Here is a 24,667-nt window from a genome sequence, read left to right on the forward strand (position 1 = left end):
CCTCAAAAAAAAAAAAAAAAAAAAAAAAGAAACAAAGAAAAGTAAAAACACACCCCCAAACCCTCCTCCATCTAAACCAGCCAATCCATGCAGAAAACACCACTTGATCATTGACATGTGAGGAAATTGATCAGCTTGGTGACGCACAGCTACCTGTACAGGTGAGGAAAGCGTTGCCGAGATGGCTGTGTAGAAGTGGGACAAGGCACCTGCCTGGGCTCTGTCACCTGGTTTATACACGTCTGCACCAGGCACTGCTGTGCAGAAAGTCAGTCAGGTTAGCCTAAGGCCCAGACAGGTGTGCTTTATCTGCTTCCAGTTTAGGCAATATGCTGTTAACTTTCTACACTGAGTGGCCTGAAACACCAGCCCAATGGGTTAATTCACCTTATTATTTACCATTACGCTGCTCTGCCTCTCCATCTGGTTTGCTTCCGTTTCTGCCCTAATTTTTTTGGTGGCCTAACTAGCCTGAGAGACCCTCCCTAGGAAGGCAGCATGGCAATGCACTGCCCAGTGCAGTAACCTCCTGAGAGCACACCTGGGTTTTGGAGGATGCATGTTTCACTTTTCCTCTGCTCCTTGGGGCGGCTGTTGTTTCCCAGCTGCTGCCCCGTTCCTGAAGGACCCAGCTCTGCTGAGCACCTGCAGTTTCTGCCTGCACCAGGAGGAGCCCAGCAGGACTCAGCGGGTGAGAGTACACAGGGTTTGTCCTGGCTGTGAGCAAGCAGCACGACCACTTGGTCCTGCAGTGCTGCCGCTGCCCTTGGACACATCTGCTCCTCCTTGCCTCCCTCCATGCACCGCAGTGCCGCTGCCTCTCTCCTGACTTGCTCCCAACACAGAGCACGCACTGATCAGGTCACTTTCTCAGGCCACCTCTGCGAAGGAACTTTTGTGAAACCTCTTTGAGAAACTGGACTTTAATATCACAACCTGCACAATGAGATTTTCAGAGAGTACAGCAGAGCAGCTATCATGACTGGTGATCCCCAAGACTGTTTTAATAGAAATAATTAATATAAGTGATCAACTATAAATAGTTTCCTTTGCAAAAGCCTGCAGAAAGTTTCCCCTCCACTTCTTGCTAGTTCAATACCACCGGAGCAGCATGTGAGGCAGGGTACGAGTGGCAGCACCACAGCGGAGTACAGCTGCTCTGTAAGACTGCAGGAAAAATTAACTCGGAATTCATTGGGACATTTCTAGATTACCAAGTTTGGGAGGGAAGTCGGAGCCCACTGTACACCAATATGTAAAATAATGTAGAAAATCTCAGGCGGCCTGTGCTTATCCATGCACGTATAGTTTAGGGCTGATCCCAGAACAGCTCTTTCAGTAGCTGAATTTCCTTTGTTGCTTTCTAACCTTAATAGCTCTTTAATTACTGTCCTTATTTTCAAATCAAGTATACATCTGTGTCATATCAATGAATATTCATTGTCACTGGAGAGCTATTAAATACATTTTTACCTGTGTTTCCAAGGGAATGGATACCAGCTGAGTGTAGTATTATCTAATTTCAGCCTGTCGTCAGCACCGTAATAATATCAAAACCTATTAGAGCAGACTCACAGATAAATAAAAATAATAATGATTGATTATTTATTTGCTTTATAGTAGCATTAAGGATTCCTGCCAAGATCATGGCTCTGCTGCACAAGGCTTCTTGCAGACAATGGCACAAGTGGTGGCCTTTCCCAACAGAAGTGACACCTCAAACAGTAAACACAGCAATGTGCTGCTGCAAGGGTGTAGCAGAGGAGCACATGGTCATTTGAAAGTCCTTTAATTCCTTGAGGATCTGTGCAAATGAAAGAAGGGAAGACCTGGAAGGTGAAGGTGAACAAGACAAGGATCCACCCTTAACAGAAGAGCTGAAAAGACCCACAGGGCTGGAGTCTTTCCCAGTGCTTGGCTCCAGTATCCCCTGGTAGGATCTTCGGGGTGGATCCAGTGTAATATTTACTGGGTGCTGCTGGTTCTTCAGGCACTGGAGATGCTCCAGTGTCTGCTTGTAGCTTACAGTGCTGTAATTTTCTGAGGAAATTGAGTGAGAGCAAAGCTAATTAAATAAAGTCCATTGAAAAGAAGGAAGCAGTTGCTCATTGTTTTTACAGTAAGTCTGTACTGAAGGAACAATTTCTCCCACACCAGTCCAGTGAGGACACTGGCAGAGTCCAAGACCATCAGTTGGACCTCAGTATGGGGCACTATAGCTAGGAAGCAAATCCTGTAGATGGATCAAAAAGGAGAAGGACAGCTGGAGCATGAGGCATCAGTGTGGTCATGCTTCCACAGAGAAGGAGAGGAGATACATGAAAAACAGCATCACTGCGGGAAGGAGGGCGTGGAGAGAAGGAAAGGATGAGAGGCAGAAGTTCAGTGTTAGAACAAAATAGCCTGCTAGCAGGGTTAGCCTACCAGTACAGACTGAATCTAAAGACAGTCTTCAAACTAGTACAGACTGAAAAAGTTGAAGTGTCAGGTACATTCCCAGGCACCAACACTCGATCTTCCCCGTTAGAGCAGCCCCTGGCCACTAGCACTCTGCTGACAATTCCTGATATGATCTGGGAGTCAAGATGTGCCAGAGACCATTCCTCACACATAGGTTGCACATGACCACCATATTTTGAAGGGTAAGAGAGCTCAATAGACATGGCTGTTCTGCACCAGTCTGCCTCAGTGCCAGGGAAATGTCTGGGGCATGTTTCCTTGAGGTCCCTTCCAACCTGGTATTCTATGATTCCTTTGTTAATATAGATGTAACTTAAGTGTTTTGAAGAGAGAAGGGAAAACAGCACCAATCCTTGAGAAGGACCTGCTCCTGAGCACTGTCTCACTCCCAGGAGCTCTGGGAGCCTGTGCTGGCTGAAACAGAAGGAGGATCGAAAGATGGTTTGTTCGGAGGGTACAAAACCATTGCAGAAGTTCAGAGCAGAGCAAGTATGTTGTAGGTCCTGGGAGGGAGCAAAGAAGTGCCCAATGTAAAGAGAGCAAACTCCCATCAGGGAGAAGTCTAGCTGCTCACTGCAGTGGGAACCAGGTAGCTTTGACCATGTCCACCCCAGAGCCTGCTGTGACAGTGAAGCAGGACAAAGCCAGGAGACTCTTCAGGGCTTGAACGGGAAATACCCGAGTTAGTACTTTCTGCCTTGTTGAACACCCATCACTACTGGTTCAGAGACGGAAAAAAATACTCACTACCTTACGTGGATCTGTGCCTGGGCACATGTGGGCACAGGGGGCAGGGCAGGGCTTGCCACCAAACGTTTCACACACAGGTCTTATGTGAGAAGGGAAGGCATTGCAGAAAATTTTCTGAGCTTGCTAGCTTAGATCTCTTTATGCTGTTTTATTTTCTGTGTGCTGAGCCTCCCTGACTCGTAGTACCTGGAACTGAGGGGCTGTGAGTCTACAGCAAGAAACTGAGTGTTTCACAGGGAGTGAAAAAAAGCAAAGGGTCCCACTTCAGCTTCAGCGTCATCTGGGTGCAGACTCCAAACCTTACCACAAAACGGACAGGCAGTGATTAATTACAAATAATGTCATCAAGCATCCTGCAGAGCAGACCAAAGCATTGGCATGGGCAGGAAGATGGAGAAACTTGAAAATGATCCTACTGAGATGCTGTCAGGATTGTAGTGTTCCAGTGTGGGCAGTTCTTCCACCCCACTGGTGCCTCCCTTGTCCCTGATAGTCACTGAAGGAATGAAGAAAAGCAGACACACTGCCTCAGTGAAGAAATGCTATTCCTCCTGTAAAAGTGCTTCCTTTGTCCCTAAGTCCAGGAGAACACAAGATGTTGTAATTTGGAGCAAAATAGAGAGGAGGCACAATGGCCCTGCCAGACCCAGTACATCCCATCCCAGCCTTCCATTGTGACACAGCAGAGGGAAGTTTCTGCCCGACTTTATTGCCTTTACTGGCATGTGAGCACTGTATTGAGGAGACGGTTTGGGGTACATGTTGTGGACACCTGCTTTGTGGTTGTTTTCTCTCAATAGCAGATGTTGTTAGATCCAGGGAAGGCCTCCTGTTGCAGCTCTCAACATAAAACCAGACCAAGTGCAAATGCACCTGTGGTTAACCCATGTGCTTGCACTAGGCCCACCATGTCCTAGGAGAACCAGGTTTTCTGAAGATACAGTGATAAGATGTGCAACACACCCGTAGCATGGCACTCTAAAGCTGCTGTGGTAAAGAAAGCAGCTAGAAGCTGGCCATGGCTGGATAGATGAGCCTGAAAGGGAACAAAATAACCCAATTTCTGCTTTGCATTTGTGGCTCCAGCAATAGAGGACAGTATCCTATGCTTTCTTACCTACACTCATTCCCACAGAGGCTATAGATGGCGCAGAACGTTGTCCACTGTTCAGAAAATATCAGGCTGTGCTATAATTGCAGCTACTGTGATTGAATTTCATGCTTCAGAGCTTCTCCTGGATTCCTGCAAAGGGTTGGAGAATTCTCTCATGCAAAATTGTGATTATTTTTCCCACTTCCCTGATGGCACTACTAGCTGAGCTCCTCCCTGGAAATGGAGGTAAAACTGTACATAAGGTGTAGATGCAAAACTGGGAGTCTTCTGTGCTCCAGACCAGCTGGGTTGAGAAAGCACCTCCTTCTCCCATGCCAGTGGTGAAGGAATTTGCCTCTCTCTGAAAGACAGAGACTTCTCTGGGTGTATTTCCCTAACTGGTCCCCTCCTGTCCCAAGAGGTCTAGGCAGCAGCTTTGTCCCTGTTTCTTGACTATGACACTGATCTAGAAGAGATAAGATCAAGCTCCTGGGTTAGCACAAAAACCTGGGGAGAAATCCAGGGTGGGGGGAAGTCCTGACACTGAGCACATACATGAAAGTCTGGGACATCAACCCAGAAGAAGGAGGCAAAGAGGAGGGGGATCAAAGAAACCTGAAGGAGCCATCCATCAAAACACGAGGAAGACTTAGACACTTCTTGGGAATGAGTGTAGCCATCAGTGCCCTCGCCTTTGGGGGCAGCTACTTACCTTGACTCCTGCCAGCTGAGCTCTTGGCTGCCTCCAAAAAATTCTGGTCCATCTGCAAATGTGCTCATCCAGGGCAGGGTGAAAGCACGAGGAGCTGCTGGAGGGCAGGAGCCATCCTGAGCAGCCTGGCTTTGCAGTTCCATGTAAACCAAGAAACCCTTTTGCATCCAGCCTCCAGGAATGCCACACAGAGCTGTGCTGGGCCCCACCTGGGTGGCACCCATGGAAAAATCACCCCATCAGCCATTTCTAGATTTTTTCTTTGCTTTGGACAAGAGCCAGAAAAAGGAGATGAAAATTAGCTGCAGGTATGATACTTTCCTGCAAGCAGCTGGGAAGGACACTGGGGGAGACAGACCATGCTCTGCTTTTTTGCCTTACTGGCCACGATCCCTAGCAGAGTGCTTGGTGCAGGTAACAACTACTTGCCCTAGAAATGAAATAACATGTTTCTCTTCTCCAGAAGAAGGAGAAACTGTCTTTTTCTGTGACGTCCAAGAACGCTGCAACCCCCAGGTCTCTTCATAGCCCACGGCAAGCACAGCTGTGTCTCCCTAGGCACTCCTGGCCTGAAGTTTCTCAACAGCATTTGACAGAGCCTATGTCAGCAGTCGGTTGGCATCCAGGGCCCCAGAGAGCAGGTTTCCTAAACGTGCATATTTTTTTTTTTAGCAGACAAGGGATCACCTCCTGGCTGGGGGCGCAAGATGAAACTGCAAGAACACTTCATGGCATTTGCACAACATCACAGGGCATCATCTACTCCTGCAGTATGACAATGCCCTGGAGAGCAAGGGCAGTTTGTCTCCTAAGAGAAGGAGCTGTCAAGGCTGAGGAACAGGTGAGCTTGCACAGACTAGGAGAGCTTGCCATCTGCTGGAAGGTGATCAGCATTGACAGACGACAGTATGGCAAGAGCTCTTGGGTGTAGGATGGAACAGGAGAAAGCCCTGTGTCAGCAGTCCCTGGAGAGCTGGATGGCACTTGGGCTTGCACAAAGCAGGAAGAGCATCCTCTGAGGGAAGGAAGCACCAATCTTGGGCAGATGAGGTACGACAAGACTCACTGCAGGGTTTTAACATGCTACCACCCCCCTTGAGCGCTCCTTGGAAGTGCCTGTCCTCATTGTGGAGGTAGCAGAAGGGAATACGTGTTTGTGCAACTAATGCATCTCATTCATTAGCAGGGCCAAGTCAAGAGCTGGCATGGTGGTGTCTCACATCTCCACAACACGGTTTGCCAGCGTGTCTGTTGAGCTGTCTGTGTGCTGTTCACAGCTTCCCCCACCACTCACTGCACTGCTGAGATACTTCCTCCCTTTGACATATTCTCAGCCTTTTCTTCACAGTATCACAGTATCACAGTATGTTTGGGATCGGAAGGGACCTCAAAAGATCATCTAGTCCAATCCCCCTGCTGGAGCAGGAACACCTAGGTGAGGTCGCACAGGAACATGTCCAGGCGGGTTTTGAATGTCTCCAGAGAAGGAGACTCCACAACCTCCCTGGGCAGCCTGTTCCAGTGTCTGTCACCCTCACTGAGAAGAAGTTTTTTCTCAAATTTAAGCGGAACCTCTTGTGTTCCAGTTTGAACCCATTACCCCTTGTCCTATCATTGTTGGCCACCGAGAAGAGCCTGGCTCCATCCTCATGGCACTCACCCTTTATATATTTATAAACATTAATGAGGTCCTCCCTTAGTCTCCTCTTCTCCAAACTAAAGAGCCCCAGCTCCCTCAGCCTTTCTTCATAAGGGAGGTGCTCCACTCCCTTAATCATCTTGGTTGCCCTACGCTGGACCCTCTCCAGCAGTTCCCTGTCCTTCTTGAACTGAGGGGCCCAGAACTGGACACAATATTCCAGATGTGGTCTCACCAGGGCGGAGTAGAGGGGAAGGAGGACCTCTCTCGATCTACTAGCCACCCCCCTTCTTTCTTACCCTACCAGCACTTGTAGCCCAACTGGCATTGAGTATCCTGCTCCTGAACACATCAGCTCCAAGGAACACACACCCAGCTGGAGAGTCCTCAGTTTTCCCAATCAGATTTTATTAATGTCTAGGAAGATATAAGCCGATCTTTAGCACAAGGGATTGAAGAGCTGGTCTACCAACAGATAGACTAAGCCTTCCCTAGCAATACAAGTATTGGTACCTCCAGGTATAAGTCATATTAATACACTGTACAACATTGGTTATGTTATCAAAAGCCACATCAACCTTATTGGCCTGTTATCCCACTACTGCACTGAGATAGAGCAAAAAAGCAGCACAACCAGGGAAAGCTCTGGAATTTGACTCTCCTGGTGTGGAAACCACCATGGGAACTTGACAGTGTACAGATCAGATTCTTACCATTTTAATTCAAAAAGGTAAGAAGTAACAGTGGAAGCATCAGATGTCTCGAATTTCCTGTATTTCGGGGCCCAAACTCACATTATTCACCTGTTTCTGGAAGGCAGCATTTTCACACGATCATTTTTCCCTAGCAGAGCCAGGCTGCAAGCCTGTACACAGTGAGCGATTTTGGCAGAGCTGCAAAAAAAGGGGGTGCAGGACCTTCCCCTGCCTCCTGGCTCAAGTTGCACAGGTGTTTCTTCAGCAGCAATATAATTTTAAGCAGCATTTGGTTCCAGGCACCTACTTCCAAGCCTGCTGTACCTATTAGACCCTTTGGTACAAGAATTCATGTAGCTTTGGGATGAGCCAGATGGGGAAAATGAACCAGGTTAAAATAACTGTTGTTTCAGATTGCTTTTATCAATTGTTCCTCTCATTTAGAGGAAGGACAGGAAAATTTCTTTGACCAAGAGAATAGCTAAATTATCTTCTCAAGTTCAGCCCAAATCTTGAGGTCTACTATGAAATTCCTCAAACAAGGGCTTGCTTACACCATATTGTGTTGTAAGTCAAGTTAGTGGAAACAATCAGCTGGGATTTGAGTTTAGGTTCGTGTGGAGCCTCAGGGATACTCCAGTGAAAGGACATTCTCTTCCAAGTCTGGTCAGAACCAAATAGTCCTTCAGGAAAAGAACAAGCTTTGCAATTCCAGGTATGCGTCTAGATCAAAGATGCTCCAACATATCTAGAGTGACTCACCTAAAGTTTTCTTCAGTAAATTATGAGGAAGGCTAGGTAAAAGAATTAGCCTAGCAACCCTCTAAAGGGGCCTGCAAAATCCAACCTTTGATTAGTGTGAAGATCTTCAAAATCAGAAGAATTGCTACCACTACCATGTCACGCTACTTCACCGCGTAGTCACGCCTGGCAGCTTCCTGAACAGCTCCTGGGCTTTAATTTACACATTACTCCATCTAGTGGCCTTATGGTCCCAGCATCCACGAGTTGAAAACTCTGCCCGGGTACCAGCTGGAATTCAAACCTCTGCAGCAGTTTTGCCATCACCACTTTTGCCTCCATCTGTTAAGAAGTAAAGCAAACTCATCATCAGTGACAGCAAATACAGCTTGGACTGCAGCTACTTAAAGTCACTGTGTTATGTCATGCTGCTTTGCCAATATAGAGATTTAAAAGTGAAATGTTACTCTGTTCATGCAGCCAGCTGAGTTTGGGCAGGAAGAACAGAGTCAGGTGGGCTTATCTGGATTTGAAGGCAACTGAGAGTCACTGGGATTGGTCCTTGTGTTTATGCATTAACCCCGTTTTGGAAATCAAAGTGTAAAACTAAACATTCTAACCTGAAGATTTTGAGAACTGGTGCTTAGATGAACTCACAGCACAAACCTGAAGAGCTAGCATCCTACAGTTTTGAAATGCCTTCTGCCATGCTCATGTACTTCCTCAAATTGTTCCCCCCATCCACACAGACCCCTCCTCACCTTCTCAGTGCCAGTCCTGACTCGTGCCCCTCTGCCAGTTGACACTGTCCCTGCATTGACTCTGCCAGCTGCAGGCACAGGATGGTCCCCAAGAGACCCTGTGCAACCTCTGTGTGTCTGACCTCAGCTGGCAAAGGGATGCTGACTGTAATTCCCATCACAGGGTTTAGATCCAAGCAGGGTGACCCAGAACAGTTCAGAGGGCGAGCAGCCAGGTTCACCCTCCCTTACAGGTACCTTGGCTATGTGCAGAGACATGGGTGACGTGGGATAAGTTTGGTCCACGTATGGTGAGGAGCTTCCCTCCAGAGAGAAAAGGGTCAGTGCACTACCAGCATGGCCTCTAGTCCCCCACAAACAGCCATGACCAGCACACTGAGCAGGCCCAGTGTTCGCTAATGAAGCCGCATTCCAGGCCTCTGCTTACCTGTGCAAACACCTGCCCGATGCAGGATCGAGGTCCCAGGGAGAATGGAAAATAGCAGTAATACGGCCTGCAAAGAATAATGTTCAAATCTCTCATTCTGATGGCTTGGTTCTAAAGAAACAAGCAAAAAATTCATCACAGCAGCAAGTAAATGGTCTAAATACCACCCTACTTAGCCAACTTGTTAAGACAATCTCTCAATTAACTTTTTTCTGCTTCAGAGTAGCAGTGCAGCTCTGCAGCAGATTTCCTTGTCATCTCTGTTTACTACATGGCTCAGCTCACAGAACTGTTTTGATGCGTGCAAACCTTATTTCAAAGTTGAATGTCAAGCATACTCTAAATGCTCTCCAGCCCATCAGGAGAACTTAATGGTCCACCTAATTATTGCTCCTTTGGACAGACCTGAACCATGTGAGCTAGGGGGTGTTTGGTTCAGGAGACCACACTAATTCTAGACTGAAGTAAAACCCCTGGCTCACAAAGCAGCTTGATGCAGGGATCAGCACCAGCTGTTTAGGTCACTGATCCCTCCTATTGCACTCCTGCCTACTGATAAAGTGAGGCTGTCTGCCCCCACAGCTGAACAGCATCTTCTGTCCCTCAGCCCATTGTCACCTCTTTAACCTGCAGACACTTAAAGAATCCTGGGGACGGGGCTGCCCTGCATTAAGTGTCTGTGTTAAGTGTAAGGCAAATATTCAGCCTGGTTTTGGCCCAAATCTTTGTTTTTTACCTCAGTATAAACATTAAATAATATTAGTATTGGTCTTTTTTTGCAAGGTATCGTGTGGTATAAAGAACTTCTGAACAGACACTGCACATTATTGCTTTCTATTTGCATTTGGTTAAGGCTTTAGTGTTACTCATACTGGAATGGGAAAATAGTTCTACCCTACTTTCTTCCCCCTGAAATCTCTTCCTGTAATGGTTCCTTATTACATATTTAATAACCCGAGAGTAAAAAGAAACTCACTTAGGTGCATCTTTGCTAAATCGGTCTGGGTTGAAAGTGAGCGGATCCTTGAAATACCTTTCCATCCTTCCCATTATATAAGTGCTTAACTGCCAAAAAAGAGTTTATTTGTGTTAGTCAGCACACTGAAAACCTCTCTTTCTTATCGCAGGTACAAAACCATAACTGCCTTCCAGTCCCCAGGCAAAAATGATCCAGAGTCCCAATTCATACCCTAGTTTTGCCCAAGAGAGGCATCAAGAAATATGCTCCGGGAGTGTTCTGGCCCTCTGAAACACATTATATTTGGATCAACTGCAGCCCCTAAAAGCTGCTGCTGGTGGATGGGACAGACTCACAACGAGCGTCGTGTTTGCAGGAATTCTGATGCCATTGACGACGTGCTCCTTCTCCAACCAGCGTACCGTCCCCGGGACAGGCGGGTACAGCCGCAGCGATTCCTTCAGAACCTGGGTCAGTGAAAAGCACAAAAGGTCAGTTAGTTAATACAGGGCAGGAAGCTGAAATAAAATTAATTACCTCCCTGTGGCCTTTTGCTTTGGCTAAATGGGAGCTTTTGACTTGTGGAACAGATGCTGCTGTATCTCCCTTGGACTCCTGTGGACAAAACACATGGCTAAGTCAGCTCCTTCAGGCCTGGCTCTTTCTTACAACTGGTAAAATACAGAGAAAATGAAGCAAAAACCCCAAGAGATACCAAGCATTGAACAGACCTAACATGTCAAGTCAGGTCAACCACTAAGTGAAAAAGTACTGGGAAGTAAATTCAAAGAGAATATCTAAGGGTGAAGCCTCATGCCACTGAGCTCCCACTCCTGTTTTTGTCCTGCTTCTGCTGCCTGGGGAGCTGAGCCAGGTCAGAGCACCAAAATAACAAAAAACAACCTGGCAAAGGAAAATGAATAGAGTATGGTGAGAAAAAAAAAACGGAATAAGACCATTTCTTTTGGTGGCAGTGAGCTGTAAGGATGGCTTATTTCATCAAAGTGAAACCTAATTAACAGTGCACATTAGCATTGCACTACAAATGCAATTAACAGTGTGTATGCATGAGTGGATTAATGAAAGAGAAGCATGGACAAAAGGATTCATAATTGGCTGAGCGACAGGAGAGGAGTCCCATGGTCTCTGATACTCCAGTGATGGCCTGGCTCCGACCAAGGGTGACCATGATTTTGATTGCACAGATCCAAGCTTGTTCTTTTAAATAAACAGACTGCTTTGGGAGGCTCTCATGTGATCTGTCTTAAAACTGAAAGGCTTAGACACCTCATCCTAATTGGAGTGGTATAATTGTGAGGGTATTTGGAGGAGCCTAAGGAAACCTGATGATTTCTGTAATGACAAAGAGATGCTTTTTCCTTATGAAAAATACACCTTTCAAATCTATCCACTGCCAAGGCACAGTGATTTGTGAGATGGGATATGACAAATGGTAAAACACCATCATCTACCTCGGCAGGGCAGTTACAGAGAAAAGTGATCATGATAGACTACTAAAATAAATAGGGGAAATGTAAGCAGAAGAAGAGCTGCCAGGATTGTGATTCAGCCTCTCCTGGGGGCTACTGGTGTCCCTCATCTTGTAAAAAAGGATACGCAACACAAACACTGGTGAGCAGCCAAGCCCTGGCTGTGCAGTTCATTACTGACTGGCATTTTACGCACAAGACCTCTTTTAGGATTAAACTCTCTCTTACTGCAACCCCCACCCCACCAAGTGACTGAGTAAGGTTTCAAGACTGAATAATAAAAAATAGAATTTACAAAAACTAGCCATTATTTTTGGATGTCCTCAAATCCTGCTGAGTTTATGGCGCATGGTGAGATCATAGCTGGAATTGCCTTAGCAATCATCAAAAATAGAGCTGTGAGTCTGGGAACTGCGTGGGATTCACACACAGGTTGGGCTCAAAGTTGCAAACCATTCTTAAAATACAGCTATGGTTTCAGCTTAAACAGGTAGGGATTAAGCAACTCCACTCTAGCTCCTAGCTAAGTAATAATTACAGAAAGCAGCGAATGAATCATGTGGGATTTTGGAAATAAACTTGAGGACCATCCTTTCCAACAAGGCCGCGCTGCTGCAAATGGCTCATGGTACCTTCTTGCAGACTCTCTGGGGATAAACACTGTCAGGATAAAATACTGGCATTGCTCTTAGAAGTGTGGGGCTTCTCCACGACATGGCAGAGGTGCTACCAAACAGCTCTGACTGGTATTTTACCTCACTCCTACAGTACCTGCGATAAGTAGGTGAGTTTGCCAAGATCCTCATAGTCAATGTCTCTTTTGGCACCAAGAACATCATCCACTTCAGCCTGAAGCCTGCAGTTAAATTAAAAAATGTTAGTTGCAGACACCCATTTCTTGCTAGGCAAGTTAACAAATTACATTTTTTACTTTCCAGGCACTGAGCTGGACTTTGACTCCCATCTTCAGGCAAAATGCCTACTGATTCCCAGCCAGCCTGCCTGAACTTGTGCCTCATATCAGGATGGAGCAATGTGCATACAGTGAAGCCAAATCAGGGATTCGTGACCAGCATGTATAAAAGCTTTGAAAAAGGTCACCTAGATGGAATTGGAATCATTCATCTTAAGCTTTTTAAAAAATTTAGACGTATTGGGACTATGAAGCTGTTTGTTTTGAAACTGAGGCTATTGAGGTATTGAGAAATCAACAGCAAACTGGGTTTGCAAAGTGGAGAGCACATACCTTTCCAGTATTTCAGGATGCTGACCCAGTGCCATTACTGTAAATGACAGCTGATTGGCAGTAGTTTCATGACCTAACAACACCAAAAATTCATGTAAAGGTTAGTATGAAATAATAAAATGGTACAAAGATGGTCTACTAGTGTGATTGTGAACAGGAAACTTTAAATGTCAGGCCTCAAATGTTTTATTTCAAGTATGCTAGAAATTAACAGAAACACTAAAAGGGATGTAAATTCCACATAAGGAGCTTCCAAGAGTGACAAGAACAAGACATAGCTGCTAAAGACATGAGCCATCTTGCCCAACTCAAAGCTGCAGTGGCTGCATACGGCCCCTCGTGGTTATGGGCTCCTGAACAGAAGGGCCAGCAACGTTCAATATTGGCCTTGTCATGTTATGGGACCTGCAGTTGTGCCAAGAAGCAAAGATTCACTGGTTTTGAGGGAAAACAGAGCTTCTAACCATCTTTCCCTGAAATGTCTGCTTTATGTGGATAGTTTTTGTTTTTTTCATGGATATGCATATGTGCTATTTTGAAGTGTTACAGAAAACAGACTTCTGCAAAGATGTATTTGTTGCAATAACATCTTTATTGCCAAAGAACAGTGTTTTGACCTCAACTTCTTCAGAACATAAACCCTCCTGACTTGTAAGATTGATCTTTCTATGGTGTTTAACTCACATATCATCCCAGCCCCTGCTTTTTCTGATGGGTTTGAGAGTGACTTCTCCTACCAAGTGCTGACTAATGCACTTAAGGCAAGAATGGTGTTTAGCCATGTGGGTGAGGTGACACACATGGAATATGTTAAAGATGCTTTCAGCAGGGTTTAGCAGGATCTGGGAGGAAGGGCCAGAGCTCCATGGGGAACAGCTCTGCAAACCAGCAAGCAGCACTGCCCTCTGCACCACAGGTTGGAAACAACTGGCCTGGCAACATTTGCTGTGTTGGTATGAATGAAGGAGAATAACACATCATTTACCTATAAGAAAACTAGGATTTCTCTTCAGACCTTGCCCAGATGGTCTTACACCAGTGTAATACTGCTGTCTGATAACCAAGTGACGCCTGGTTACAGCAGCATCACATGGACTGAGCAACGACCCTAATCATGACCCTGTGGACAGCCCAAGAAATGAGTGAAGCTTCCCACATGACATATCCAAACAATTAAATAGCTACCAACCTGCAACAAAGAAAGTGACAAAGTTATCCAGAATGTTTTCATCATCTGTAGTTTCCTCCAGAGCTGCCAAGAGAAAAGCAAATTATATTAGAAAACAGCTCCTGTGCCCCAGCTGGAACAGCCACAATGCTCTGCCCTATTCTGCACATTTGGTCTGAGGTGGCATCAAGAGGGGATGCTGAACGAGCAACTCAGCAGTGACTTGCAACCGATATTTGATCCAACACAAAGAAACAGGGAATTTTCGAAGCAACTCTCATTATCTTCAGGGTGAAAAAGACATTAAAGGAGGATCAAAGTTCAGATCCCCAAAACAATCCTCTCTGAATTTCATGGCAAACCATTCCACAGAGAAATTCACTCAAACAGCAACGTGTCGCCTACCATCTCCTTTCAGTATCTGTGTAAGGATATCCAGGGTGACTTCCTTCCCATTCTGGATGTCCTCTCTCCTCTGGTCAAGACACTCCTTCCCCACACGCCGCAGCAGCCTCACACTCTCCTTGACCTCCTTTATCAGCTTCTGTTTCCATGGCATGTACTGAATACAGAATTTTAGTAATTTTATTCCTTTTGCTGGTAAAAAATATTGCAAGTGTTATTTTTCAAGTGAGCACCTTCTTTTTTGCTAAATGACATTTGTCACGCAAACATCTGCTCTCCATGGAGCAAAGTGAACCTCCCCAAGGTAAAGCGTTTGGTCTGAAATGAGAAATATTTCCATCTGTGCATGCTGATGTCCTCCCTTGTCAGAGCTGATGTTTTGGGCACCGTAAGCAAAATTCCTCACCTCTCCATGGAAAGAAACTGCAGCATGCAATACAGAATCTCACGTCTGAGCCCAAAAAGGAAAACAAGAACTCTAAAAGCCTGAACCACAGCTTTCATGAGAAACTGTGGAATGATTTTTAACTTAAATATTTCATATTACATCCATAATTTCCTAGCACATGAATTTGGGCCAAAAATATATATTTTTTTTATGGTAAGAAAGTTCACATTTTTTCCACCCTGAGTGAAGGCCGCCATCCTTCTTGGACAAATGGCAAAAATCTCAGTTTTTGCAGTGGTGGGTGTGAAAGTGTAATACCTTCTGAGAGGACACATGCAGGGGGAAGGAGAAGGAAGAAAGACACAAAGGAAGCATTAAATGTTAATTTTGCAAGTGTTTTAAAGCACTAATGGATTTTATCTTGATACATGTTGGAAGGAAAGGGCTACTGATGACTGTCTCCCCATTGCATATGGACCTTGCACAGCTCCAGCCCACCAACTCATGCAGGAGCAGCGGCTCCAGCTGGATGCAAGGAGAGAGGAACGAAGTGATGACTGTACAGACCCGTATGAAGGGGATGCGCGTCTTGGTCATTCCTTCCAAAGCCACAGTCACAGCACGAGGGAGAGGCGTCTGGTCATCGCTTAGTGCGTTCAGTTCCAAGCCAAAGGCTACCTGAGGAGCGGGAAAGAAAAAGCCAACTCGCTGCATCCTCCTGGCTCCCTGGGACTGAGGTGAAAGAGCAGAACCTCACATCGCCACCTTTTCCGCTAAAAGCACCTCAGGCTAGAACCTGCCTTACAGGAGGTTGCAAGGGAAGGATAATATCTACATTATGCTTCCTCCTTATCTGGGGGTGGGATTAATAATTTACTATTACACTCCATTCATCCCAAACTGTTTTGCTTAGAGAAGGGAAAAGCCAGCCTAAGGTAGATTTCAGGCTGACATATAATGGTAATATTACAACATCCACACATGAATGAGCACTGGTGTGACCCTTTTGGCACAGAGGGTGGGAGGTATGAGGCTGTGACAGCTTTTGCAAAGGGTCCCCATCCTGCAGGCCACACCAGGACTGTGCAGACCCTTCCCTAACTGCCCTTTCCTATGGCTGAGCCCAAATGGAAGTGGCACAGTTCAGCTCTCCTGGGACCGCTGGGTAACGCTCTTGTTCCCTGGCTCCAGTTCCTGCTCCCATCCTGCCGCTGGTACCTGCTACTTCCATTCCTTCCTGCCAGCCGCAGTGAAAACAAGAAAGCGGACAGCTGGTACCTTTGCAATGATATCCATAGTCACCCGGCTCATCATCGTCAGCATGCTAAACTCTTTTTTTCCATCTGCCTTTTCCTCTAGCTTCATCATCAGCTCCTCTGCTTTTTCATTAAAAGTTTCCATCAGACCAATCAGGTAGCTGAATAATTAATAAAGATGAGTGATGGGGGCTCTGGAAAGAACATCTTCGCTCAGGCAAAATTATTTTCATTCTTTTCCATTGAAAATTGTAAAGTATTTTTGCTTTTTAATTTATAATAAATTTGCTTTAATACTTTAAAAAGCAAACAGATAACATGAGCCGAATTCTTCTTATAACAGCCCTGCTCCATCCTGCCATGTAAACAACAGTTGTTGTGGCAAAGGGCTTTGGCCTGTGGATGCCAAAGCAAACAGACTTTATCTTCAGGCCCTAAAACAATGCATCAAGGCACACACAAGCAAACCAGACCACCCCCTGCTTATCAGTCACACCGTTATCCCCCACAGGGAAGCACTCAGGGGAAACAATGAGGCTTGCCCATGTCAAATCCCTAAGGTCTGTTTTCCAAAAGGATAACGCAGCCATCGCCACACTCATGGATACGCAACACAGAATCACAGAATGTTAGGGATTGGAAGGGACCTCAATAGATCATCTAGTCCAATCCCCCTGCCAAAGCAGGAACACCTAGATGAGGCTACATAGGAAGGTGTCCAGGCGGGTTTTGAATGTCTCCAGAGAAGGAGACTCCACAATCCCCCTGGGCAGCCTGTTCCAGTGATCTGTCACCCTCACTGAGAGCCCTGGGACCTTCCTGCTGTCACTCAGCTCACAGGGATGTCACTGCCCCATGGGAAGCCAGGTCAAGTTGCACTTGTCATGGAAATGGTGCGTTGGCCTCCAAGTAAAACATGATCAAATAATCATTATCAAATAATGGATCAATGACACGGAGAATCATGAAAATACAGTAGAAATAACAGTGATATCGTCCCAGAGATATTTGCCTTACTTTCGGCTGAAAGCTGGATCCATTATCTTCCGCTGCTTGTGCCAAGACTCGTGGTTGCAAACAGTGACCAAGCCATTCCCTATAAACCTGGCATTTAGGATAACAAGGAAAGGAACAGTTTTCAGCCAGCCAAACCCTATGTAGTCACAAAGATATAAACTCTTTCACATCTATTTTCTTCTATTTTTCCCACATGTAGGGAGCATCATGCTGCTTCAAGTACATCACTGTAGACAACGACTGAACTGCAGATGTTTTGCCTGGTAGATGTGGACTGCCAAGTCCAACAAGATGGTGGTTCATTACAGTTTTCATGCAAATAATTAATATAATAACGGGATTATTATATTTTTAAAAGCTTCACACTAACAGAGAAAAATTCCCTTTTTTTGTTACTGAACTTAGAAGCTGGAAACTCCCATGCATTAAGGAATAATTCAGTGCTTTACAATCTAAGACCATCACCAAACATCTCGCTTAAGTAAACTATTCTGAGACTAACTGAACATTCACGGGGAGGAAAAAAAAATATCAATGTAAAAAAATCCAACATAACCTGCTCTCTGACTGGGAAGACATTTGACTCGACACATAATTTTATAGGTACATGCTGCTTACATACGTCTGGAACTAGTTATTAATCCCCACACTAAGGTAAATGGTCTGAGTCAAAGTAAGTGTCATGCCTGCAATGTTATTAATCTTTCATTTATTTTCAGATCCAAATAGCTTCAGACAGGTTTCACCTACCTCTCGCCAAATATGCTGAAGATACGACTGTACACCAGCGGATCCTTTGAGTATTGTGGTGACATCAAGAACTCCTAAAATCAAATCTCGGGTCAGTGAATACTGAGTGCAATCCATTTCCCAGACAAAACATAAAAAGCCACTCACATGTTCACTCTTTTCCTCCTGTAGCAATAGTCTGAAGACTACATGAATTATTTGGTGTGCCCTGATTCCCCGGTTCCCATGCTGCTAGCTTGCTTTGCACACCTCTAGCACTTTTTGCCCAATGACCTGAAATCTCACTCTCTGGTTATTGCAAAGATTTAGAGAAAGAAATTCAGTCCCTTGTGCCTCACTCATCTGAGATATTAAGCTCTTGCAGAGAGTCTGCTTTTCAGAAATGGTGGATACTCGCTCTGTCTGTTGTTTAAATAAGGGTAACAAAGTAAATCAACTGATCAAGGAAGAAAATAAATCAGGACGGCCCAGAGAGCAGTGCACCTCATCCTCCCAACCCACCCAAGCCGTCCTCTCTGCAGACATGGACTGGCTGCACCACACTGCCCTGAACATCAGGCACCACCTCTCTCTTTCTGGAGGGACGGGCCGACCCCCACTGTTGATTCAGCTTTATTTTGCAGTACCTTCACTCCTTCAGGGCTCACAATCATTAACGAGACTCTGTGAAAGGCATTAAGCCGTACAACAGGTCCATATTTCTCTGCCCTATAAGACAAAGAGAAAAAAGAGAATTACGGTACAAACCATCAACATGTAACAGTTCAGACCTAATAACCTCAAAGGACCCAAGCAGTATGCACTGGGAACTACCACAGTCTTCAGCAAATAAAGCCATTAAGAGGAAGACCCATGACCTCTTTTCTAGCTCCTCTACCAACCTTTTGAATGACAATAAATAAGTAATTCAGGGCCTCTGTGCCTTGATTTCCCCACCTGAGCTACAGAGCTACCCCATTTGATGTTAATGATGTGTCTCAACTTACCACTGCAGGAAGAGATCATGTATAAACTCCTGTTTCCTCAGCATTCTCCACAAGATTGGCAGATGTCCAAATATAAAGCTGCAGAAAATGAAGGTTAAGAGTGTCACAAGGATGTCAGCACAGGATTTTATATGGATTGCTGCTCAGTGATGCAATACAACTGTTGCTCATGTTCTTCTCCTCATAAGGTTCTGTCAGTGGAGTCAAATTGAGTAAAATTAGGAACGTTCTCCTTCTGTCTAAAGCCATATCAGCTCAAAGGCTGAAAAAAAGAGGACAACCTAGAAGGATAATCACTGGCTAATATGGAAATTGCAGAAATGAATAACAAAGGTTAACTCTTCAAATATAATAGCTGTATTAAAAAGTTAGAGGTCAATCCCTTCCTTTGGCGGCAAGTGACAAATTCCCACTTCCGTGTACATCTGAAGGAAAAATTGGCCAAGCTCCTCTATAAATGAAGCACTCAAGATCTGTTTTCCATTTGAGAGACAGACAGCCGTGCTATCATCCTTTTCTGTATAAACAAGCTACAGGGGAAAAACAGGCTCTCATTTTATTTCTCTTGGAGCTGGGAGGCACTTAAAATAACACGCACTCAAAGTTACCCAGCATCTACAGAAACTTATAATCCTTCACTTGTCTGTCTCCTCCATTGTAACTGGACTCCAAAAAGATGTGAAAGCTCAAAATAAGACAGAAGAGTACTTCATCAGCTAAAGCTCCAGAAAACGGTCAATCTGCAGCACATGACACAAGGTCTTTCCCATGGCTCCTCATGTGTGACACAGGAATCCTCAGAGATATTTTTCATCCCCTGTTCCATCACCACTCAAGTCAAGTGTTACAACAGGCCTAAAAGATTCATCTGCTAATGAGAAGTCCCACTTAACGTGTGCCATGAAAAAGCTAAGCAAGGGCTTGGTTTGGGATATACAACTACATGACACTATCACCTGAAAACAGGTATTCAAAAAGAAATCACTTTTTCCCCATTTCTTTCTATTAAGTCTTTAATATGAAGCAAGCCTTTGAAGAGATGGCCTCCTCTCTTCACAGGTGAGCAATTCATGCAGTAAAAATGACAGAGAGCCACTAACACTCACTTTTCCAGCCTGTCCCGCACAAAACTCGTTTAGAGATGTGCTGTGTTAGTTCCAACAAAATGAATCAGCCCAGGAAATCAAAGGCATTAACATAATGTTGTCATCATGCAACCATAAGACCTTAGACACAGCCTGAGGTTTTGATAAGATCTTGTTGCACTTCATCCAAAAATAAGGCTTTATTAAGCTTTTATCAGAGGGCAAGAGCCAAGGGCAATGTGAAAGTTGTGCATCTGGGACAGAATAACACCTTAAAAGGATACAGGCTGTAGACTGGCTGGCTGGGGAGCAGATCTGCTGACCACAACCTAAAGGCTGGTCCTGATGAGCAGAAAGATGGACACAAGCCAGCCTTTGCTTCCAGTGCTGTTCTTCTCCAGTTTACCAGCTGCACTCTCAATTGAGAAGCATTTCGGTTTGGATGAATCCCATTTCAGAGAAATTTGGGTTGGCCTAGACCTCACGAGGCCACTGGTCCAGTCCGCTGCTCCAGGCCATTCAACGTCAGAGCTATGGTACAAGGCTCAGGGCTTTGCCCAGTCACCTGTGCCAGTGTTTGAGCTCGTTCACGGTGAAGGTGTTTTGCCCTACACCTAACTGGTACTTTCCTTGGGACAACTTGTGCCCATTGCTCTTTGTCATTCACTTTGAAACTCCAAGGAGGGTCTGGCTCTATCTTCTCACAACTACCCATTAGGTAGCTGAAAACAGCCAGTGGATCCCTCCTGCTCTTCAGCAGCTGCTTCTCCACCCAAAGCCAACCCAGGTCTCAGCCTCCCATGCATCCCAGCTGGCCTTCACTGGACTCAACTCGGTTTGTCATAAAATCATAGAATGTCCTGAGTTGGAAGGGACCACAAGGACCATCAAGTCCAACTCCTGTCCCTGCATATGACAGCTCCACAGTTCACACCATGTGTGTCAATGTCTTTCTTGTACTGGAGACACCACCACCATGCACAGCACTTGGCTTTATTTTCTTTTTTTAATAAGTGACTTGTCAAAGCTCGAGGTATTTGATTTTCCTTACCTTGGACATTTAAGAGTGGAAGTGTTTGTGCAACAAGTATTGACATGCAAGTTTTGGACTGTCCCTGGCAATTTATACTTTTGAAAAGCTATCAAGTACTGTGGGCTTGCATGACATACAAACTTCTACCCAGACATACCAATACCAGAAACATTCCTGGGAAGGATCCTAGGCTGATCACCAACACCAAGCTCAAGCCCTGAAGATGGGATAGAAAAGCAGTCACAGGGCTTCTCAAGCTGCCATTACTCTAGGGTGTTACTTGACACCTCAAAATGAACCTAGGGACTAGCAGGTTCAGGTATGACAAGATCCATCCTCTCTCTAATCTTAGTATCTGACCCTGGTTACACAAGTAGGCTGAAACCTGGAGTTAGGCAGCCAAGCTTGGTGTCCCTGTAGGACTGTGTGTGAAAGTGCTGCTGCGGTGCCTTTTCCCATGGCATGTTATGGGCAGCACGTGCACCTCAAGGTGAGGTTGGATTTCCCACACACTCCTGGAAGAACCATGACTCCTTGTGACAGCACTGCCACGCTGGCAGCTTTCTCACTGACCTTTACCACCTATGACACATTTTATCGGCAGAAACCAGTTAGCACGAGAGAGAGGTGCCTGGTGGAGTTAGTGTCAATGTGCCTCCTGGTGACATGTGGGAGGGTAGGCTGTGCTGGTCCAGCACAGAGATCCCCTCCTGCATGGCTGGTGCTGCCTGCCAGGTCCATCTTTGGTGACATAAGCAAATGCACAGCTCAGATGGGTAACTCTAAGCTGCTCATTTCACACTGCTGTGGCCACCTGTGGTGATCATCCAGGGAGGGAGATGTAGGCCAGCAGATCCCACCAACCAGGCAGTGCTGTGGAGCAAAGCAGTGGGATCCCCAGCCCTGCCCAATGAATCATAGAACGTCCTAAGTTGGAAGGGACCCACAAGGACCATCAGGTTCAACTCCTGTCCCTGCATATGACCACCCCACAGTTCACACTATGTGTCTTGAGGGTGTTTGCCAGTCTCTTCTTGAACGCTGTCAGGCTTGGGGCTGTGACACCTCCCTGGGGAGCCTGTTCCAGTGCTCCACCACCCTCTGGGTGAAGAAGCTTTTCCTAATGTCCAACCTAAACCTCCCCTGGCACGTCTTCCTGCCATTCCCTGCGGTTCTGTCACTGGTCACTAAACAGAGGAGTTCAGTGCCCTCCTCTCCTCCTGCCCTTGTGAGGAAGCTGCAGACCATGATGAGGTCTCCCCTCAGCCTCCTCCAGGCTGAACACACCCAGTGACTTTAGCCACTCCTCATACAGCTTCCCCTCCAACCCCTTCACCAGTTTCGTGGTGCCCGCCTTCCCTGGGAAGCTGTTCCCAGCCAGCCTGACCTCCTTGCCCTTGCCCACATCAGCAAGGTCTGGCCCGCCCTGCAGTTTGCCCCGCAGCGATACGAGCTGGGCTGTTTATCTTCTGCTCTGACATTTTGCCACGGCCCGAGCCTGGCAGAGGGGGCAGCCGGGGTGCCAGGCTGCGCTCCGCCCGGCCGCGGGAACGGGGCTGGGGCCGGCGGTGAGAACGGCTGAAACCCCCGTGGGTCCCCGCCTCCCCACCGCGGCCCTGCCCGGCCGGCCCTTACCTCTCCCGCGGGGCGCCGGGGATGTGGTCGTACTTGGAGTGGATGTATCTCACGTAGCAGCAGTACAGGCCGAGGGCCAGGAGGCCGAGGGCCGCCAGCAGCCCCCACACCGCCCCCAGCACCGCCATGGCCGCTACCAGGAGAACCGGGAGAGGCCCGGCTGTGACAGGGAGGGCAGCGGGCGGGGCCGGTCCCACTTAAAGAGCCCGGCGGCTGGGGTGCTGAGCCGGGAGCCTCGGAGCAGGTGCAAAGCTACCCAGCTGCCTGCCTGCCTGCCTGCCTGCCTGCCTGCCTGCCTGCCTGCCTGCCTGCCTGCCTGCATTCCTGCGTGTGAGGAGGCCAGGAAGGGTGCTGCACCTTCATGGATTTGTTTACAGAGTGTTTTAAATAAAGCTCATCACTGAAGGCTCCAAACTGAGCCTAAACTGCCACAAGACAGGAAAGCAGAGGTTCTGTGTTTTACTTTTAAAATACAAAATGAAAGGGCATATGCTGTTGATGCCTGTAGGAATCAATAGATGAAGATTTTCAGAGCAGTCTGCTCTCGGCCCCATGTTATATTAATACAATGTACTCATTAATCATCAAAACATGGGAATGAGAGATAATACAGTTTTAATCAAAATGGGTGATCTAAGCTGACTGCCACAAATTGCATAAGGATTGCAGGACACAAGGGGCCAAGTCATAAAATGGTAGAAATTCATTTCTCGTAAATGAAAAGTAGTGCATGAGGCAAGACAAACTATACATCCAACCAAGTGGTATAAATTCAGTGGTGGCACTTGTTCGGAAAACATCAGCTTAATGTTCAGTACAGATCAAAGAAGTGAGCAAAGCATTGGCAGCGATTAGCAATGGGAAAGTGAGCAAAACAAGATGCCTGACTGGTTTAGTATATAGAGGACTCTCTAAAGCCGGAGCACGGCTCTGTGTATGTATGAATACCGCACGTGCTCTTCCTGCCAGCTTGGTGTAAAGACAGACAGAACAGATTAGGCCTCCAAACTGGAAAAAAGTTGACTGAGGGAGGTGATGACAGGGGTCTGAAAAATGATCAGTGGTTTGGTGGTGAATAGAGGCAAACTAATGATTATTTTGTGTCATTTAAGAATAAGGAGTCACCCACTGAAGTGATCCAGCAGCAGGCCTAAAAGAAGAAGAGATTTTTCACAACAAATTGCTGACTGGAGGAACTCAGTGCAACAGGTTGTTGTGGAGGCTAAATTAATAAACTGGCTCACAAGAAGCCAGGGAAAGTGATAAGGGATGGATCCAGGAGCCATCGCTGGTCTCAGAAAGAGCTCTGTACTCTGAGGATTCCTGGGAGAGACAGCAGGGCTCCAAATAGCCCATGGAGACTTCCTGAATGGCCCAGGCTCTGAGGATACACAGACCTTCCACTGCATCCTCCTGTTTTCCCATCCTGCCCTCAGCCTTTTAATCCCTGCGACAGTCTCCACAGTCTTTTACAACCCCCCCTTTCTTCCACCCTCCTCTAAGACCTGCTGCCCGCACCCTCAGTCCCTTCCTGGTGCTGCAACATGCGGTGCCCACTCCTTCCCTTTGAGGGTTGCCCACCTCACACGCAGGGTGGCAGACACCCCTCTCCACCATTGCCACAGCCCTGACTGCAGCAGGGGAAGGAGAAGCAAGACACACTTTAAAGAAAAGCAGCATACCACCTGCCTATCAGGCTTTCACAGGAGAACCCCATTCACACACTCTTTCCCCGCACAAGATTTACTCAACCGTCTGGAGACAGAATACTAGCCTACACAGATTTTTATCATGGCTGTTTGCTGCCTGTGAGTCTCTGACTTGTTTTGCAGCACCATACGAGGCTTCTGCAGTTTTCATCCCTGTTGTTTCCAGTGGGGTGCCCTTCCCCTGCTCCCCTCCCACAGCAGCTCCCATATGGCCGTGCCTCTCCGCAGCAGGAGTGAGAGGATGTAACTCATGGCACCCCCTG

The 24,667-nt window shown here is 46.5% G+C and overlaps 1 protein-coding gene across 3 annotated transcripts; it reads right to left on the reverse strand.

The window, feature by feature from the left end:
* Positions 1 to 7,041: 7,041 nt before the first annotated feature.
* LOC102086481 (cholesterol 24-hydroxylase) lies at positions 7,042 to 22,992 on the reverse strand. 3 transcript variants are annotated; one of them, XR_010472776.1, is made up of 15 exons: positions 22,696 to 22,939; positions 18,943 to 19,020; positions 18,583 to 18,664; positions 17,957 to 18,030; positions 17,207 to 17,293; positions 16,212 to 16,350; positions 15,501 to 15,611; positions 14,546 to 14,702; positions 14,162 to 14,224; positions 12,973 to 13,045; positions 12,498 to 12,582; positions 10,593 to 10,703; positions 10,255 to 10,343; positions 9,279 to 9,389; positions 7,042 to 8,432 (listed from the first exon to the last, which is right to left on the reverse strand). XR_010472776.1 is itself a non-coding variant. In XM_065063523.1 (15 exons), exons 1-15 carry the CDS (start codon positions 22,821 to 22,823, stop codon positions 8,271 to 8,273), a joined length of 1,506 nt encoding a protein of 501 aa, XP_064919595.1. In that variant the 5' UTR covers positions 22,824 to 22,992; the 3' UTR covers positions 7,042 to 8,270. The 3 variants fall into 3 exon arrangements, 1 of the variants encoding a protein (XP_064919595.1); XM_065063523.1 differs by having other exon boundaries at positions 9,279 to 9,345; positions 22,696 to 22,992; XR_010472777.1 differs by lacking the exon at positions 7,042 to 8,432 and having other exon boundaries at positions 9,273 to 9,345; positions 10,468 to 10,703.
* Positions 22,993 to 24,667: the final 1,675 nt, after the last annotated feature.

Source organism: Columba livia, chromosome 5 (genome assembly GCF_036013475.1).
Source record: "Columba livia isolate bColLiv1 breed racing homer chromosome 5, bColLiv1.pat.W.v2, whole genome shotgun sequence".
In the NCBI taxonomy this organism is placed as follows: Eukaryota; Metazoa; Chordata; class Aves; order Columbiformes; family Columbidae; genus Columba; species Columba livia.

Bases quoted from the DNA above. Each gene is read 5' to 3' on its own strand.
- LOC102086481 (XM_065063523.1), bottom strand. From the start codon at position 22,823: ATGGCGGTGCTGGGGGCGGTGTGGGGGCTGCTGGCGGCCCTCGGCCTC. The intron at 19,021-22,695 runs GTAAGGGCCGGC...CATTTTCTGCAG, and splicing joins CCCGGCGCCCCGCGGGAGAG to CTTTATATTTGGACATCTGC. The intron at 14,225-14,545 runs GTAGGCGACACG...TTCTCTTGGCAG, and splicing joins ACAGATACTGAAAGGAGATG to CTCTGGAGGAAACTACAGAT.